Source organism: Pongo pygmaeus, chromosome 10 (genome assembly GCF_028885625.2).
Source record: "Pongo pygmaeus isolate AG05252 chromosome 10, NHGRI_mPonPyg2-v2.0_pri, whole genome shotgun sequence".
NCBI lineage: Eukaryota > Metazoa > Chordata > Mammalia > Primates > Hominidae > Pongo > Pongo pygmaeus.
The window spans coordinates 92,328,431-92,348,097 of record NC_072383.2 but is presented as its reverse complement, the minus strand read 5'-3'; the positions used below and the strand labels follow the sequence as shown (position 1 = coordinate 92,348,097).

Sequence of the window (19,667 nt, the reverse complement as noted above, 5' to 3'; positions counted from 1 at the left end):
GCATTCAGACTCAGAAGGTCTGTGTAGTAAGCCCAAGGGCTTCTGATGACAATTACATAAAAATTGCATATGCATGTGAATTAGAATTATAAATGTACTTACAAAATAAGGGGGCAGAATTAGAAGATAATAAGATACTGGCTATTTTTATTTTATTTAAAAATTTCTACTTCTTCAGTGATATTTGTGAAATTCATTATTTTTAATTCACGTAATTCTAAAAGAGGATTTTGAGTGCTGTGGTGTTTCTCTGTTAAGAGTTAGAGGAAAAGTGCACATACCACCTCTTGGGTACAGCTGTGTAAACAATTGTTCTGTTTTTTCCTCACCTGGAATTTTAAGAATAAGGATTCATCTGCCCCTTAGAGCTCCATCAATAATAGATTTTCGAAATATTAGCTATTTTTTCTTTTATGTATTTTTTTGTCTCTGTCTCTCCACTTTTTTCTCTCTCTTCATTTTTAAAGAAATTTGCATAAGTGAGCTTGTATCAACTTATCTTTGGAATATGTGTGTTGCAAGCTCTGGGTTTCTTCAGTATCAAGAGAGATGATGGATGAGAAGAGTTCTGGGAAGAATCACAGAGGGTTGGGCTGTTCTATTTGTTTTCCTGAGCTGTAGAATATTTTACTCTCAATACAGTAAAGAAATCCTAACCTCACCACATTCCCACTTCCAAACCAATCTCAAAGTTGTTCTTCTAAGAAATTAGTTAAGTCCTTATAAGGGACAGTAATAAAATTCCTCCCTCTGCAAATCATCTAAGTTTTCGGGTCCCATTGAAATAATCATCTTTACCAGAAGTAACTTCTGCCTGCTCTGCCCTAAACCTTGGACAGATATTGATCTTATATGAGCAAATCCATATGAAATGTAGAATATCAAAAGTAATTAGGTATCCTCAATATTCCCTCAATCACAATCCAGTCTTACCTTTTCAGCTCCTTGGAGCTCCCACTGACATCTCTAATTCACCCTGTCTTCACCAGTCTGACTATAAAACCTACTGATTACACAGCTCCTTCTGAGAAAGGTGGATCTTTGCGTTGTTTCAGGTGAATCTGCTGTGCTGACCACAACTGCTATGCTGAGCCCAGGGCATCTAACATGGGCCAGACCCAACCTGAGGATGCAGCCCAGTTGGGAAGCTTCATACTGGGTGGTAAATATCCCACCTAATCATCTTGAATGCAAGACAGATAATCCAGCCACAGAAACAGAGGCAAGAAAGAGAAAACCAGAAAGAGTGAGATTGTAAACAGAAGGAGCCTTGGGCAAGGTAGAACTGCTAAGTAAAAAACAATGGTTTCTCCTCTTCAGAGGAGGCCAGGCTCTACGAACTGCAGTTGCTGTGGTTTCCTGGATAGTTTTCCAGTTCTCCATGAGGCCAAAATGTGCAGCTGCTGAAATGTTTTGTTTTTGTTTTTGTTTTGCTAACTCACTGCATATATTTGTATCTCTAACAAAAATCCCCACCTGTTAAAGTGTCTTGAAGGTATTACTGTAGGTACTTTTTTTTTTTTTTGCAACCGGAAAGGTTCGCACACCATTGTCTAAAAGTAAATTCATAATCTGTTCTCCTGAGCCTACTGGTTCTTGTGTATTGACTGTGTGTGCTTCGGTATCACCATTCCAGGTCTTTGATTTTTCCTAATCCCTTTCTAGAGTCTGCCAGTCCATTTGCCAGGTCCCTTCAGTTCTAGCTCTATAATACAGTTTTAATATATTAATACCAGTTAACTGTTTATATAATACAGTTTTAATATACATTACTAAATATTCCTCGCACACAGCTCTACTCTCTCACCTTTCACCTTTAGGAGGCATCACCGATCACTGCACTCCTTCCCACTACCCTGAACAAGCCCAAAAGCAAGAACAGCTCTATTCTGTATTTTATTTATTTATTTATTTATTTATTTGAGATGGGGTCTCACTCTGTCACCAGGGCTGGAGTGCGTGGCGTGATCTCGGCTCACTGTAACCTCTGCCTCCCGGGTTCTAGCAATCTTCCCACCTCAGCCTCCCAAGTAGCTGGGTCTACAAGCATGTACCACCACGCTGGGCTAATTTTTGTATTTTGGTAGAGGTGGGGTTTCATCATGTTGCCCAGGCTGGTCTCGAACTACTTGACTCAAGTGATCCACTTGCCTTGGCCTCCCAAAGTGCTGGGATTACAGATGTGAGCCACCGCAGCCAGCCTGTATTCTTTAAATGCGTATTACTTATCAGGTACTGTGCTAAGCATTTTGCATGCCTTATCTCATTTCATTCTTGTAAAAAAACCCATGAAATAGACACAATTGCTTTTTCCATTGGAAAAGTGAGAAAACTGAGGTTCAGAGAGAGAGGAGAAATACCATGGCTCCTCTCTCTGGAGCGCGAGAAAGAAAGGAGCCGTGGCACTTCTCCTCTCTTTGTCCAGTCCTCCGATCTCTTTCCATGGCCTCCCACTGACAGAGCCTAGATAGAGCCAGTTGGCAGGGCAGCCACGGAAATGTAGTTTGCAGGGGCCAGCATCTTGTGGTGCAAAGCAATGCAGAAGAGCAGGATCGGATCTGAGACCAAATAGAGAATGACTGGCACAAAGCCTTTCCGGATTCTGCAGCCAGAAGGAATCCGTCCTGGCTCTGAAAATTCAAAGCACTTCATCCAGACATTTTCCTTTTTACTTAACACTTTTTATGGTATAGTTATATATGAGTATATATTTTTGTGAGTCTTTTTTTCTTTGGTCTATAGGCTTTACAGGTCTATTGAGTAAGACATAGTGGAATCATTGTCATTTCTGTTATCACGCCTAGCCCCATGCTCTGCTCAATAAATAGTTGTTGAATGATGAATGCTATTCTATTCTATTCAACGCCTGTGCCTCTCCAGACTGGAGTGTGTGCCAGAGGGCGTGCCAAGCTACAAGACAATCACCTTAGATTTCCCTGGAGAGTCAATTTCACCATAAGGTAAGTAATTTTAAACATCATTTTTACGTGAAAACAAAACAGAAAAGGAATCAAAATTTACAGGATTTTCTTTTACTTTTTTTTTCTACTCTGTGACTCTAGCCAAAGATGATTTTCTTTTAGATAAAATGAGTTACTTCAAAAAAGGCTAGGCTCTTCATATATTCATGTTTTTGTTTCACTCTTTTTTTTTTTCAGCAAGGGTTGATTGAGCATTTTCTATATGCCAAGCCCTGCCCTAGGCATTGGGAACACAGAAGTAAATGGGAGAGATATAATTCCTGCCTTCGGGGATCCTATAGTCCAATGCAGGCATCAACAAACTTATTCTGTAAATGACCAGGCAGCAAATGTTATAGGCTTTGTAGGCCAAACATTCCTTGTCACACTACTCAAACCTGCCGTTGAAAGCAGCCATAGATAATATGTAAACAAATGTGTGCATGTGTTTCAATAAAACTTTATTACAAAACAGGCAGAAACAAAAAGTTAAATACATAAAAGCAAAGAGGAAATTGTGGTGACCACGGGAGGGGGTGAATAAGGGAAATGGAAAGATGTAGGTCAAAGAGTACAAAGTTGTGGTTCCTATAGGATGAATAAATCTAGAAATCTCATGTGGAACATGAGGACTATAGTTAATATTGTATTGTATATTGGAAATTTGCTAAGAGAGTAGATTTTGAAGACTCTTACCACACAAAAAGAAAGGTAACTACATGAGATGATGGGTATGTTAATTTGCTTGATGGTAGTAATGTATGTGTATATCATGTATTGTTCACCATGTATATGTTTACCAAAACATCATGTTGGCTGGGCTCAGTGACTCACACCTGTAATCACAACACTTTGGAAGGCCAAGGTGGGTGGATCACACACGGCCAGAAGTTCAAGACCAGCCTGGCCAACAGAGTGATTACCCCATCTCTACTAAAAATGCAAAAATTAGCCAGGCGTGGTGGTACACCCCTGTAATCCCAGCTACTCAGGTGACTGAGGCATGGGAATCACTTGAACCCAGGAAGCAGAGGTTGCAGTGAGCAGAGATAGCACCACTGCACTCCAGCCTGGGCAATAGAGTGAGACCCTGTCTCAAAAACAAACAAACAGACAAACAAACAATAAAATCCATCATGTTGTACACCCTAAATATAAACAATTTAAAAAATAACAAATGGCTGGAGTTAGCCAGTGGGCCATAGTTTGCTGACCTCTGATTTAGCGGAGAAAATAGACCTTAAACAATGTAGTGTAACACATTGTTAGAAAATAATATAAGAGGTACATGGGCAAAAGTTATGGTAATTCACTTACTCCAAAGCAGGACCAGCTTCATGGGTGTGCAACCTGTGCACACAGGGCCTACTCTCAGAAGGAATCTCATGCTTGGTTTAACGTTCTGCTGTTACTGTCTTGAAATTCTTGACAATTTTATTTTTGACCTTGTGTTGTGAAGTCAGATCAGACAATGGAGCATGCATGGAGCAGAGGAGATTCCAGGTGTCAGTGTACACGTGCAGGCTCATGCCTACAGGCATGGCAAAGGGCAGCACCAGGAGTTGGCCTGGCCATCTGGTATGCACGGGCATACCTGGGGCTGTCCTGGGCACCAGGGGTATCTGAGGGGGCGGCTGGGCTGGGACCTTGGCCTGGATTGGTGGTGATAGCAGTAGTAGCAGAAGCAGCAGGTGCATGGAAGTAGCAGAAGTAGTGGCTGTGGCAGAGAGGAGCAGCACTGGGGTTCCACTGAGGGGCAGCCCGGGGAGAGTCTGTCCCCAGGCCTGTTCCTGCAGCATCTGCATAAATATTAACTCTCTAGTCTAAGCACTGCAACAGGAACTGCTGGTACTCAGGCAGCAAAGTTTGTCAGTAAGTTGTTATAAAACAAGATGTACACACAGACATTGCAATGAAGCATATCAGGGAGTTATTAAAATTCTTCAAAGAGTTTTGAAAACCATTGCAACATTGCAAACCAAATATCCACAGGCTTGGAAATAGAAATTAAATTTAAAGATTATCCTATTCAACAGAAAAGAACATTATTATTTGCAGGAAAACCTCAGATAAACCAAAAATTAGCAAGACAATTTAAAAATTAAATTTTCTGGCCAGGCACAGTGGCTCATGCCTGTAATCCCAGCACTTTGGGAGGCCGAGGCTGGTGGATTACCTGAGGTCAGGAGTTCAAGAACAGCCTGGCCAAAATGGTGAAACCCCGTCTCTACTAAAAACACAAAAATTAGCCGGGCATGGTGGCACACACCTGTAATCCCAGCTACTCAGGAGGCTGAGACAGGAGAATTGCTTGAGCCCTGGAGGCAGAGGTTGCAGTGAGCTGAGATTGTGCCACTGCACTCCAGCCTGGCCAACAGAGCGAGACTCTGTCTCAAAAAAAAAAAAAAAAATTAAATTTCCTTATATTTGAAGATGCAGTGATAGAATGCATAAACAAGTGCCTTGAATTATACAAAAATTATGAAGCCTTTTTTTGTTTCTTGTGTAACTGCCACAACTTGCAGGAACTGCTGGAGGAAATATTAATTAATATTAAAATTTACATGTACAATTAAATTCAGATTTATAGGAAACTGATTTCTATGAAGAGTTAAATCTTTTTAGAAAATATTTCTATAGGAATCATCGCCTCTAGATGTACTAACATTCATATTTCAAGATAATTTATCAGAAATGTATCCCAATATCATTACAGCCTAAAAAATACTTATTCCAGTAAGAGTTGCATCAGTAGATTTTAATTGTCAAAATTAAATTTATCAAAAAGTATTCGTGATCTTGCATTTGCCAATAGCAACTGACATTGCTTTGAATTAGATCAATTGAAAATTAAGTTGTTAAAAGTACAAATTTTTATGATCTAATAAATAAATATGCAAGAAAACACATCAGAAATTAATGAATATGCAGCAAAGCAAGCCAGATTAATTATAATGTCACATTAATATAAGATGCTATTATGTATTGTGTTATATAAACTTACAACACCAAAAATATTTTCTGGCTATTTAAAAACTTGTGTTGTTATTCATGTGCCATTATTACTCTCATTATACTTTCTAAGTGATGTACTGTATTAAATACACCTTATCTGGAATGCTTGGGACCAAAAGTATTTCGAATTTCAGATTTTTTTCAGATTTTGGAATATTTGCATTATACTTACTGGTTGAGCATCCCAAATCTGAATACCTAAAATTTAAAATGCTCATTAGGGCATTTTCAGTGTCATATCAGTGCTCAAAAAGTTTTGGATTTTAAAACATTTATTTTGGATTTTTGGATTAAGGATGCTCCACCTATAAAATATTTTAGAAGGATAATTTTGATATTTTAGTACCTTATACTGCCCTTTTTCCCCCTGCCTGTTTGAACAGGGGCCTTGCATTTTCATTTTGACTGAGCCTCAAAAATTACATAGCTGGCCTTGTCCAAAAATCAGGGCAGGTTTTCATGGGGAAGTAGGAAAGCAAGAGGGAGCTTGTTTCACTAGAGCAGTGGTTCTCAAAGTGTGGTCCCTGTAGCATCAGCATCACCTGGTGTCTTAGTCCACTCAGGTGCTATAAGAAAATATCATAAGCTGTGTGGCTGAAACAACAATATCTACTTCTCATAGTTCTAAAGACTAGGAAGTCCAAGATAAGAAACTGGCAGATTTGATTATTTATTTATTTTTTTTTTTGAGGCAGTGTCTCACTCTATTGCCCAGGCTGGAGTGCAATGGCATGATCTTGGCTCACTGCCACCTCTGCCTCCTGGGTTCAAGCAATTTTCCTGACTCAGCCTCCCGAGTAGTTGGGATTACAGGTGCCCGCCACCACACCCAGCTAATTTTTGTATTTTTAGTAGAGACAGAGTTTCACCATGTTGGCCAGGCTGGTCTCGAACTTCTGACCTCAAGTGATCCATCTACCTCTGCCTCCCAAAGTGCTAGGATTACAGGCGTGAGCCACTGTGCCCGGCTAGATTTCATGTTAAGTGCAATGGAGAAAATAAAACACAGAAGGTCGTTGGTTCAAAACCCAAGTGTATGTGTATCTGTGTGTTTGTGTGTATTGAGGGAGGAACTTAAAATAGGATGGTTAGTGAAGACCTTCTTGCAAAAGTGACATTTGAGTAGATGCCCAAAGGAGGCAGGAGAGCTCTGGGGTAAAAGCCGTCTGAGATGGGGAATTAGTGAGTGCAAAGGCCATGAGGCAGGAGAGTGCCTGGTGTGCTGAGGGGCAGTGAGGAATAGGGGTCTCTGTTCTGGGGAGAGCCCTATTCCTGGTTCATAGATGGCACCTTCTTATTGCAACCTTACACAGTGGAAGGCGCTAGGTAGCTCTCTGGAGCCTCTTTTATAAGGGCACTAGTCACATTTATGAGGGCTCTGCTGTCATGACCTAATAACCTCCCAAAAGTCCCACCTCCTTGTACCATTGCACTAGGGATTAGGTTTCAACATATGAATTGAGGGGACACACATGTTCAGACCATAGCACCTGGGATCCAATTAGAATTGCAAATTCTCAGGCCCTACCACAGAAGCTCTGCGAGGTGAACCATGGCAGTCTGATTTTAACCTTCTAGGTGATTTTAATGCCAGTTGAAATTTGAGAACCACTGCTGCAGGGGAACTGACAGACGTACAGTATGTATGTTGGGAAGTGGGAAGAAAATTGGAGGTTTTTAAGCAAGAGTAAAAGCAACATCCTTACACAGGTTACAAGGCCCTCCAGGGTGCGTACATCCTCATCACCTTCCTCACCTCATATCCCACCACTCTCCTCAGACGCACTGACATCCTCACTGCCCTCAGCATGCCAGGCACTCTCCTGCCTCAGGGCCTTTGCACTCCCTTCTTCTCTTTCACAGACGGCTTTTACCCCAGAGCTCTCCTGCCTCCTTTGAGTGTCTACTCAAATGTCACTTTTGCAAGAAGGTCTTCACTAACCATCCTATTTTAAGTTCCTCCCTCAATACACACAAACACACAGATACACACACTTGCATCTTGAAACCTCTTCCCTGTTTTATTTTCTCCATTGCACGTATCAATGCCTAATATATTGCTTTCTTATTTTTTGGGTTAATTATCTATCTTTCACAATTTCCCACTGGAATGCTAGTTCTATGAAGGAAGTGGTTTTGTTCTGTTTCACTTACTGACATATCCCCAGGGCCCAAAAGTGCCTGGTAGAGAGGAAATACTCAACAAATACTTATTGAAAGAGTGAATAAATTAGCTATGTCTCAATCAAATAAATACATGACCATAATTAATAAGAAAAAGGTTCTCATTACTTGATTAATAAAGCGACTAGCAGTTCTTCACTTGGGGCCATAAGCTGGGTTTGTGCATTGAGGTAGAGACCATTAGGGTGCTGGGAAGAGAAAATCCATGTGTTCCTCCTACATCCTCACCTGCTGTGGTTGCAGCCATGTGACAAATCTGACTAATGGACTTTGAACAGAGGAGGAGTGTGTAAATGTAGGTCAAGGCAGTTCACTAGGAGAGTCCCTCCACTTCTCCCATTTCATTTGGCTGTGACCATGAAAGCCTTTGATGAGCCACAAGGTGGAAACAGCCTAGATCCCCGAGTCAATGCATGGAGGAAAGCTTTCGTAGACACTCTATGAAGGCGGAAAAAAAAATTGTTCTGATACATCATTGTGACTTCAGGGCTTTATTTGTTACTGCAGCATTGTCTAGCCTCACCTGCATATAATAGAGTCATTATTAACAAGCAGAGATAAAAGGTAAATTCAGAACACTGAGTCTTCTGAATCATCTTTCTATGAATAACTACTTGGTAGACTTAAGGAAGCCCCTGTACCTTGTTCACAAGAATAAGAAAATTAAAATGTTGCCCAGACAATGACACATGTGTAAACCACAAAAACTAAAACTGTTGAAGTTGGTAGTTAGGCAGACATGAGCATGGCAGGAGAGGGCTCCCTCCCCTCAGGAATGTCAGGCGACCATCAGGTGATGGTTGAGTGGTTGCTAAAACATCTCTCTAAAATAATGATTGATCACAGACAGCACCTAATAGACCTATTGGCAGTCTCCTGATAGATGGAAAACATCTGAAGTGTGTGATCAGCCACTTCCCAATAAGATCTCAGGAGTTGGGCAAGTGGGCTCAAGCACGGACACTAAGAGGCAAAATGGTGGAGTTTAATTGGTAAATGACCTTCCTCTAGGAATGCTCAACTGATAAGGTAAAAACACCTCAAGTGAGCATGCACACAACTTCAGTAAGCGTACTGCACATGCAGCCCGTCCCGTGTTGGGAGGCCACTGTGCATGTGGATGGCCTGCCCCAAGGAAAAAATCAAGGAAGGAGAGATGCAAAACTCCAGAAGCATGCCAACGTATAAAACCCCAAGTCAAAGGTCAAACAGGATACTTGGATCTCTCAAGTCACCCACTTGGCCCTCTTCCAAACGTACTTTACTTCCTTTCTTTCCTACTCTAAAACTTTTTAATAAGCTTTCACTTCTGCTCTAAAACTTGCCCTGGTCTCTCCCTTTGCCTTATGCCCCTTGGTCAAATTCTTTCTTCTGAAGGGGCAAGAATAGAGGTCGCTACAGACCGTACAGATTCACCACCACTAACGTGAACAGAGCAGAGGCAGAACCAGCCTCTTCTGCTGCACTCTCCCAAGGACAATGTCGATGGCCCATCAGGCTCGTATCATTTCTTGGAAATAACTGAACACTAACAATGATAGGAATAATAATAGCACTAATACTTAGTGTTCTCTATGTGACAGGCATGTCCTAAGTGCTTTACACTTACAAACTTATGTTGATGGCAAAACCAAATTCTGCCAAAATATATTTAAAGAAGTTTATTCCAAGCCGATGTGAGTACCTTCATCCCAGGTTGCACAATCTCAAGAGGAACTGAGAAAGGAAGCCTAAGCCAGTCAGGTTACAGTTTGGTTTTAGACATTTCAGGGAGACAGGAACTGCAGTTAAAATCATAAATCAATACGTGGAAAGTATACGTTGGATTGGCCCAAAAAATGTGACATCACAAAGCTTGATTTAAATCCTTGAAATCAGTAGAAAGGAAAGCCTGAATTAAGATAAGGAGGTTGTGGAGACCAAGGTTCTTATGTAGATGAACCTTAGAGGTGGCAACTCTCAGAGAGAATAGATGGTGAATGTCTCTTCTCAGACTTTAAAGGTGTCAGACTCTCAGTTAATCAGGGAAAGACCTAGAAGGGGAAAGTCCTGGCTACATTTATGGAGATTCTCTACAGATGCAAAATTTCCCCACAAAAGATGGCTTGGCAAAGTCATTTCAATCTGTTGGCCCTGTGGCAGCCATTTCAAAATATGTTAAAGAAATATATTTTGGGGTAAAATATTTTGGTTTCCTTCAGGGTATGCTATCTGTCATGTGATGCTGTATCTGAGTCAGGTTGTAAAGTAAGCCACATTATATAAGATTAATAAAACTCAGCCAGGTGTGGGGTCTCACACCTGTAATCCCAACACTTTGGGTGGCCAAGGCAGGAGGTCACTTGAGCCCAGGAGTTTGAGACCGGCCTGGGCAATATAGTGAGACCCCATCACAATAAAAAAAAAGTTAAAATTAAAAAAAAAACGGCTAATAAAGCCTGTCTAATGAGATTTTATGGTTTCTAAGGTATGACTCTCCAGGCCCCTTAGATAGGAATTTGGGCAAGAGAAAAAAAAGTCAGAGTTAAGTTCTCACTCATTAAATCTTTTTTTTTTTTCTTTTGGAGACAGAGTCCTTCTCTGTCACCCAGTCTGGAGTGCAGTGGTACAATCACAGCTCACTGCAGCCTTGACCTCCTAAGCTCAAGCAATCCTCCTGCCTCAGCCTCCCAAGTAGCTGGACTACAGGTGTCACCACCATGCCTGGCTGATTTTTGTGTGTGTTTGTGGAGGTGGGGGTCTCACTCTGTTGCCCAGGCTGGAGTGCAGTGGCGTGATCTCAGCCTCGACCTCCCAGGCTCAAGAGATCCTCCCACCTCAACCCACTGTGTAGCTGGGACTACAGTTGTTCACCACCACGCCCAGCTAATTTTTGAATTGTGTGTGTGTGTGTGTGTGTGTGTGTGTGTGTGTAGATGGGGTTTCTCCATGTTGCCAGGCTGGTCTCAAACTCCTGGACTCAAGCGATCCTCCTGCCTCAGCCTCCCAAAGTGCTTGGATTACAGGCATGTGCCACTGTGCCTGGCTAGAGAGAGAGCTTGATTGCAAAGCAAAAGTACACACTCAAGACAAGGGAGTGCTGGCGTACTCAAAAGAGAGAGTCACATGGAGCTTGGGGTTCCTATCATTATTGATTTATTTAACCAAGGGGTGGAATATTCATAAAGATTCCTGGAAAAAGGTGAGGATTTCTTGGAACTGTAGTGCCACCCATTTTTATACCAAATATGGGTGTTCCTGGAAATGTCATGGTGCTGGTGGGTGAGGGTGTAATGACGTCTTGGGAGAAACCTAGGTCAAATCGGGCACTGTGTTGGGTCCAGTTGGTCTTAGCCAGCTTGGCCCACACCCTGGTTTTTCAGGGTCTTATCAGCCCCTAGCTTCTGTAGTTATTTCAAGAGTTTCCTTTTTGCAAGGCATGTGAAAATGCTGCCTGGAATTTTCTATTCTCCTGTGACCACACTGAATTTTTCCTGACTCAGTTGTTGAGGATCAATTGAGGTCATGCAATGGCCCAGAATAGATGCTCCATAAAGGTCACTGTTGCAATGATGATGTTCCACATCGACAGCCTAGATATCTCCAGGTATCTGGAATGAGGTCTTAGCATGGTGAGACATTTCATGTGTCTCTTCTTCTCCTCACTGGAGTTTATGGGGAGACCTACTCCCCAGCCCAGGTAGCCAAAGGCAGCCCTTTTATTATATTGTAGAAACTAACTGGGGTCCACTTCCCCAGTGCGGTAAGATCAGATATCTACACCGAGGTTTGCAGTGGGCGAAAGGAAGGTGTTTATTTGCAGGGCACCATGCAAGGAGAACCAGGCAACTAATGCTTAAGTCCCCACCTCCCTGATGGCTTGCAGGTAAGGGTTTTTAAAGGCAGCAGTAAATTTCAGGAAAGCAGAAGTTACAGTCAAAATCATAAATCAATATCCAGGTTACATACTGGTTTGGGCCTAAAAGGGCAGGATATCTTGAAGCAGAAGGCTTACAGGTCATAAGTAGATTCAAAGCTTTTCTGATTTGCAACTGGTTAAGAAAGAGAAGTTTTGTTTAAAAATTTGGGGCCAGCAGAAATAAAGGTTAGCTCTACCTCTTTGGGTGTGACTTTCTCTAGGCCCTTCAGGAAGAAATTTAGAGCAAAGTACAGTGATCAGAGTTCAGTTCCTAGTTCCTCCTTATCTGAGATCTATATGTAGGGGGGATGGGTTTGGTGAGAGTCTAGGTTTCTGAAAAACAACTCAGAGACGCATGTTAAGATGCTATCTTTAGTTTCTATAGGGAACCAAACATCCTGAGACTCTGGCTTCCTTGGCTATTGTTTAAGGCTACTTTTTTTTTTTTAAGCCAGAGTCTTGCTCTGTCACCCAGGCTGGAGTGCAGTGGCGCCATCTCAGCTCACTGCAACCTCCGCCTCCCAGGCTCAAGCAATTCTCCTGCCTCAGCCTCCCAAGTAGCTGGGATTACAGGCATGCACCGCCATGCCTGGCTAATTTTTGTGTTTTTAGTAGAGACAAGGTTTCACCATATTGGCCAGGCTGGTCTCAAACTCCTGACCTCAAGTGATCTACCCACCTCAGCCTCCCAAAGTGCTGGGATTACAGGTGTGAGCCACCGTGCCCAGCCTGTTTTAGGCTACTATTACCTTCTTGCTTATCAAGTTGCTTATCTGGACTAGGGTCTTAGCATGGGGCTAAGCTCCTCAGGGCTAGTTACGTGCCTGGAATTTCCCTTAAAGGGACTCAAGGTTTTCCTTTATTTCCACGCTTGACCCTCTCCCACCAGTCCATCCCCTACAGGCCCCTAAGAGGAGGGTCCCTGCTTGTCTCATCTTTTCAATTCCGCAGCATCCATGGTGATGGCAGGTCCAACTACTACAGGCCCCTCCTTGGGAGGCCTCCTCTCTTACCCCACCTGCCCCCAGCCTACATAGGCTTCTCCCTTTGGGTTAAGCCAACCTGACCTCCCATCTATGGGGATGGGAATAAGGGTGTTTATAATTCAAGGAACCTCAATTGTCTGCACACAGGCCTACAATGACTCTCCTCCTCAAACACATTGACCCTGAGGTGAAAGAAGCTGTTGAAGGGTTTTCTGAATCATCCACAACAAAAAAATTTCAAAGAATGGTGGCAACCAAATCCATTTTGCTGTTTAGATCCCAATTTTTCGAAAATCCTCAATCCATGAATGACCGCAACCTGTGGGGGAAGGGGGAGGGGTGGAGGTGGGAGGAGTGGGGAGGGCCCTTAGGTCCTGGAGTTGGACACAGCCTTAGATGTGGCTTTACCCTGTCAAAGAACAAAATTTTCACGCATTGAATTTAAAGGTCCAGTTGGTTTTTATTATCGATTTGTGAATCAGGCAGCATCTTATCTATAAAATAGAAAAGGTGCTCTGAAGAACCGAGCAGATGGATGGGCAGAAAAGCCTGGGGATAGCAAGATCAAGAAACAAGAAGTGGCTTGGTCATTTCAAAGTTACTTTCCCTAAAGGGTTTATACACAGGGAACTTCCCTCTCATGCCTGTGCAGGTGGATGGGGACCCTTTTGATACAGGAGCTAGAAAGAAATTAGGCAGTTAGTGAGGGTAAGAGAGTCCTCAGCAAGGTTACTCTTTTAATAAAAAGCAGCCCCCAAATCATTTCTTTTCTAACAAAGAGTGGCCTGAAAATTTGAGCTGCAAACATAGATAAGCAAACTGGAAGCTTGCATGGATGAATGCTGGCAGCTATGCCAATAGGAAAAGGCAACGGGGACCAGGCATGTTCAACATGGAGGCTCCATCTTCCCTTTCCTTTGTCACCGTGTACAGTAAAGGAACAGGCAATATGGCACATATCTGCATAATAAAAGATTAGGGTGGGGTGGCCATCTTCTTCGCACGTTATGTAAATGACGCACCTGGTCCAACCAACCTTTGGGCCCTATGTAAATCAGACACTGCCTCCTCAAGATCATCTATAAAACCCTGTGCATCTCGCCATGGAACCGGAAGACCCACTCGAGAATCCCCCTCTCTGCAGGAGAGAGACCTATTCTCTTTCTTTCGCCTGTTAAACTCACTCTGTGTGTGTCCGCGTCCTCGATTTCTCTGGCATGAGGCAGTGAACCTCAGGTATCACCCCAGACAAATGACACCACTTCACTTTCTGTTGGTTGCTGTAAATCTCCTGATTTTTGGAAAACTGGCCCATTTTAAAGTTCAGTTTGAGCACATGTCAGGTAGCATGAGTGACACCATTCTGGTTTGCTCTGGTCTGTTGGAGCTGGGTGGAAGGACTCTGTCCAAAGCAATGGCCTCCTGTAAATTTTATTTAACAACCTGAGCCTGGGGTAATAGTGACCCAGATAATGGTACTGTGGCTTAGAGAGTCATTTCTCCCTAGTGGTCACTGTGCGTTTTACCAGACAGAACAAAGAGCAGCAGATCCAGGAACGGTGGTTAGCCAACTCAACAGCATTTCCCAGGGAGATGGCTCTCTGTGTAACAGTCATAATTTATCAAACATTTTTGGTCCTTCAGAAACATTCCTGTTTTCTTCTCTCTCCTCAGCACTTCCTGTTTCTCTTTCATTTGGAACTTTTTCTCCTTCGCTATGCCATCTCCTTTTCTTCCTGGTATTTCTCTCGCTTTCCCTCTTCATTGCCAGTCTCCTTCTTCTTCTCTCAACTGGTATCGTCTTTCATATGTATTGAATATGTGTCAGTGTTCCCTGTTATCAACTTAACAACTAGATCAATTTATACCCCAAATGGAGTGAACAGATTGAACAAAACACCTGATGCCCATTAAATCTGAATTTCAGATAAATAATAATAATATTTGGAATACAATTATACAAAAAAAATTATTGCTTACCTGAAATTTAAATTTAACTGGGCATCCTGTATTGTGTTCTCACAGCCCTGCCTCCACCTATAGCTCAGTGTGGGCTTCAAATCATGTTTGTCCTGGGAGTCAGTGGCTCTTGCAGATAAAACCAGGTCCCATGAATTCTCTATAATAAACCTGGTAACTGTCTTACACTTTTTTTTTGAGACAGGGTCTTGCTGTAAATCCAGGCTGGAGTGCGGTGGCACTATCATGGGTCACTGCAGCCTCAGTCTCCTGGGCTCAAAGAATCCTCCCACACAGCCTCCCAAGTAGCTGGGATTATAGGTGTACACCACCACACCTGGCTAATTTTTAGATTTTTTGTAGAGGTGAGGTTTCGTCATGTTGCCCATGCTGGTCTTGAACTTTTGGGTTCAAGCAATCCTCTCACTTTGGCCTCCTAAAGTGCTGGGATTACAGGAGTGAGCCACCACGTCCAGCAGTCTTATAATTTAAAAAATGTGATTAATCAACATTTCCTGAACACCCCAAATTGCAGACAGTTTTTGGTCTCATGCTTTTATGTGACACCTACATCTTCCAGGAGCTTGTTTTTAAAGGCAGCCGGCCTTCTTAGGGCACTCTTAAGCCCTGCCATCACTGTGACATCCCAGAAATTGGAGAAAGCTCGGGGTGCAGATTCCCAGGGTGGCTGAATTCCAACCGCAATGTCAGGCCCCTGTGAGGGAAGTTAAGGGAAAGTTAATTCTGTGGGAAGTGGGGAGGGGAGGAGTAGAAATTATAAGCTTTTCTCTCAGTATGACATCTTTGCCTTATATTTCCTGTATCTTAGGAATGACCGAAGGATTGGGGAAGAAAATACTCCCCCTACTGATGCTCCTTTGGTTCTACTTGGTAGTGAAGCTCACAAGAGGAGGGACTGCAAATAAACGTTCCCCAGATGATGCAGAGGTCTCTCTCTGCTGACAGTTAATACCTTGCCTCCAAGCCTGAATCGCCTTCCTGTCTGTGGGGTGTCTGAACAAACACAGCAAGATGTGCAGGTAACTGAGTAGAAAGTCGGCAGGGCCTAAGGCCTTCTGCAAGGTGTGACTCTCTCCCTCCACACTGAGAACATTTTGAAGTGACTTCAGAGGCTGCAGGGCTCGGGAAGTCCCATGAGAACCGCTCCCCTTTCCCAAGGCACTGACATGGCCTGTAGCCAGGCATTGCTGTTTCTCAGCAGCCTGATCCAGGCCAGGCTTTCTGCTCTCCCTGCTGGAGGACCGCCATCCTTATTGAATGTATTTCCAAGAAAGCAGTTGACAGGCTTGGCTGTGCTATTTCTGGAAATGTTCAATAGGCCATCTTCTGGCAGGGACCACTGCTGACGGATGGGTCTGAAGGGGAGACCGAGTGCTCAGCGCCATCTCGGCCCCGGCCTATTCCCAGGTGTCTCTGAGCAACAGCCGTCCCCAAATACCACGGGCTGTCAGCTGGCGGGGGCTGTGTGCCTCTGTGGAACTTGCTTCTTCCCTGGCAGGGAGGCTGCCAGCAGGCCTGCTGCTAAATGAAGACAGGCGCCCTGTGACTATAAATTATAAAACACATCAGCTCCGGCTGATTCACCGCATGTCCCACAGTCAGTTCTGCAGGGGACACTTGGCCACTGCCAAAGGGCATTCTAGACAGCGGCTTTAACTCTTGTGGCAGCCACAGGAGAGAGGCCAAGCCTGTTGCCGGGCAGAGGAGCTCTTGGCAACTCCCAGAGGTTGCAATTGCTCTGGACTGCTGAGCTCTGTATAGACCAGGGCTTCTCACCCTCTGCACTATTGACATTTTGGACAACATACTTCTTTGTTAGGGGCCATCTGAGCATTGTAGGTTTAGCAGCATCCCTGGTATCCACTCACTAGATGCCAACATGATCCCCTGCCCTCGCCCGCCCACCCACACACATACACAGAATTGTGACAACCAAAAACGCCTCCAGACATTGTCAAATGTCCCCTGGAAGGCAAAATCGCCCTTGGTTGGGAACCACTGGTGTAGGGGAAAGAGGATAGGTTCTGGGGTGATGGCAGAGAGAGGAAGATGCCAGTTCAGAATCTCCAGGTGAGCTGTGAAGCCAGGCAAGTAACAGAATCCTTTGGCCTCAGTTTCCTCATCTCTAAAATGGGAAGAGAAGGTCAAATCAAGGGAGTATGGCAATCAGCTGAGCTAATGTGTGTGATGCACTTTGAGAGGTATTTAAGCTCTAAGTCAAACAACGCAGGAATAGATGATCTAGTGCTTAATTTTTTTCTTCTTTTTTGAGATGAAGTCTTGCTCTGTCGCCCAGGCTGGGGTGCAGTAGTGCAGTTCACTGCTACCTCTGCCTCCCAGGTTCAAGTGATTCTCCTGCCTCAGCCTCCAGAGTAGCTCGGATTACAGGCACATGCTACCGCGCCCGGCTAATTTTTGTATTTTTAGTAGAGACAGGATTTCATCATGTTGGCCAGGCTGGTCTTGAACTCCTGACCTCAGGTGATCGGCCCATCTCAGCCTCCCAAAGTGTTGGGATTACAGGCATGAGCCACTGTGCCCAGCCTAGTGCTTAAATTTAAAGAACATGGCTCCCTTTGAAGAATTTAGCCGAGTATTTATAAAATTCCCCATGACTCTTAAATTAAAACAAACAAATGTTTTAGAAAGCTTTTCTTTTTTTTTTTTTTCTTCTGATTTCTAACAAGAATAAGTATGCTGTGTCTGCCTGAGGTTAATGTACATGATTTCCCCTAGTCTTCCTTCAAAGACGCTTCAAATTGTTGTTTTTTTTTTTAAATCAACACCCTAGGAATTGTGTCCGTCCAATGAACAAACAGAAAGTAATGAGGGAGGGGAATGCCCCTCTATTTTATTCACAAAATTAGCATCCTTTTCTTTAAAGTTAGTAACAAAAACTGGTACGGAACCACCACAGCCCTATAGAAAGACACTGTTGCTTTAAATGAGCTTTGCTGTTATGTTATATAATTCTCTGGCTGATTTCACCCTTCTAGCTTTCAAGGAACTGTAAAGAAATCTCTAAAGGCTAATATCTCTCCTGTTCACGCTGGCAGAAAAACACAAAGGAAACTGGTAACCTGAGCTTCCTGGAAGGTAAAAAATGAAGAGCCGAGTCCTGGAGGACAGGGCTACATGTGTCCCTTCCCGTCTTGGGGACCTTGTCAAGCACCAGGCGGCTGCAGCCCTTCTTTACAGCACAGGCTGTGTTCTTTCAGAAGAGCCAAGGCCACATTTCCTTTGGGAAACAGGACACTGTGATTAATCAAAGAAAACAAAAACAGCTTCGTTTTCCATTATGGGCCCATCAAAAGGCTTTTCTAGGAAAAATCTTGATCAAGCTGTTCCTTCTATTGCCCCAGTGGCCAACAGGGCTGGAGGGGGGCACAGGGGAGTGGACGGGGTGAGCAAGAAGGCATCCATGAAAGTTTATTCCCGAATGATCCCTTCCAGAAAAAAGGCTTCATTATGTTCACTTGCCCAAAGCACTGAAAGCGCCCACCAGCTAACAGCAAGGGCCCCCTTTCCAAGGCCAGGCATCACCGTCCCAGCACCCAAGGTGCCCACCCACTCCTACTAGATCATTCCAGTCAGACAGGGTTCATTGAAGAGAGATTAGGGGAGTGACACTCCGAACCAAACAAAGGAACAAAGAAGGGTCAGAAAAGGCAGGCGGACTCGGCACCGTGGTAAAACACTCTCACATGCTTACGTCACAGTTGCAATCACAATATCATCCTTACACTGGTACAGACAGGCGCAGGGCTGGGATTGGGGTAAGATCAGTGGGGGCACTGCCTGTGGTGCAAAATTTAAGGGCACCAAATAAATGCAATAATCAAATAATATTTTAATGCAATATTTTTAAGTGAAAATTGATGTCAAAAATCCAGGATGAACAAAGTATCAAAATACTGAAATTTAAAATCAAGATCCAGTTTCACAGACATTGGGTGTCCCTGCCGATCAGCACACACTTGACTTTGGCTTTGCAGGGCCTCCTTGAAGGAGCTCGGTAAAGCAGCGTGAGCAAAGAAGCCCTGGATTTGGAGACAGAAGAGCAGGAGGCATTGTGCACGACGTATATCTCCTGCCTCTCTGAGCTCTTTTCTCCTTTGCAAAGTGGGCTTAATACTCACCTGTCTATCTCGCAGGGTTCGTTGGGACCAAATGAGATCTTGTTCATGGGAGCATTTGATAAACCATAATCTATGACATCCTTGAAATGGATAACAGAAAGTATAACCATAATACTGGTAATTACAGTAGTGGGTAAAACAGGAAATTCTTGGAAAGGGGAGGGGAGAAGCGGCAGGAGAGAGGACAAGGAGGTGAAGGGGAGTAAGGGACAGGCAGTGTGGTGGGAAGTGTGAGGAGCCCAGATTCTGAAATCTGACCTGCATTCAAGTCTCAGCTCAGCTATGACAGCTTACTGAACCTCAGCCTATTCTCCAACCTCTCTGAGCCTCAGTTTTCTCAGTCTTAAAATGGGGATAACAATAGATTGACCATGAAGTAATATGTGCATAGCACCTAGTGTGGTCTGCAAACAGCTGGGTGTTAACCCCTTTCATCTCACACACACACATAAGTGTGTACATGCACACCTCCCTGCATACCCCAGTCCCCATCCCAGAGTAAACA

At 43.6% G+C, this 19,667-nt stretch overlaps 1 protein-coding gene and 1 long non-coding RNA gene across 3 annotated transcripts in view; one reads left to right on the top strand and one right to left on the bottom strand.

Annotated features, from left to right (window-relative positions):
- Positions 1 to 16,230, top strand: part of LOC129010454 (uncharacterized) — a 47,680-nt gene extending 31,450 nt beyond the window's left edge. Inside the window, exons 2-3 of the long non-coding RNA XR_008493000.1 lie at positions 2,881 to 2,960; positions 15,832 to 16,230. This is a non-coding gene — a long non-coding RNA (uncharacterized LOC129010454). The remainder of the gene's footprint in view (positions 1 to 2,880; positions 2,961 to 15,831) is intronic.
- CRADD (CASP2 and RIPK1 domain containing adaptor with death domain) overlaps positions 15,581 to 19,667 on the bottom strand; it is a 229,191-nt gene continuing 225,104 nt past the window's right edge. Inside the window, exon 5 of one of the 2 annotated variants that reach the window (XR_010122660.1) lies at positions 15,581 to 15,717. Coding sequence is in view for 1 of the 2 variants with exons in the window: in XM_054445254.1 (XP_054301229.1) it covers positions 17,081 to 17,148 (68 nt within the window). In the remaining variant the exon portion in view is untranslated. Of the gene's footprint in view, positions 15,718 to 16,354; positions 17,149 to 19,667 lie in introns of those variants that run through there. The other variant, XM_054445254.1, reaches the window with a different exon arrangement.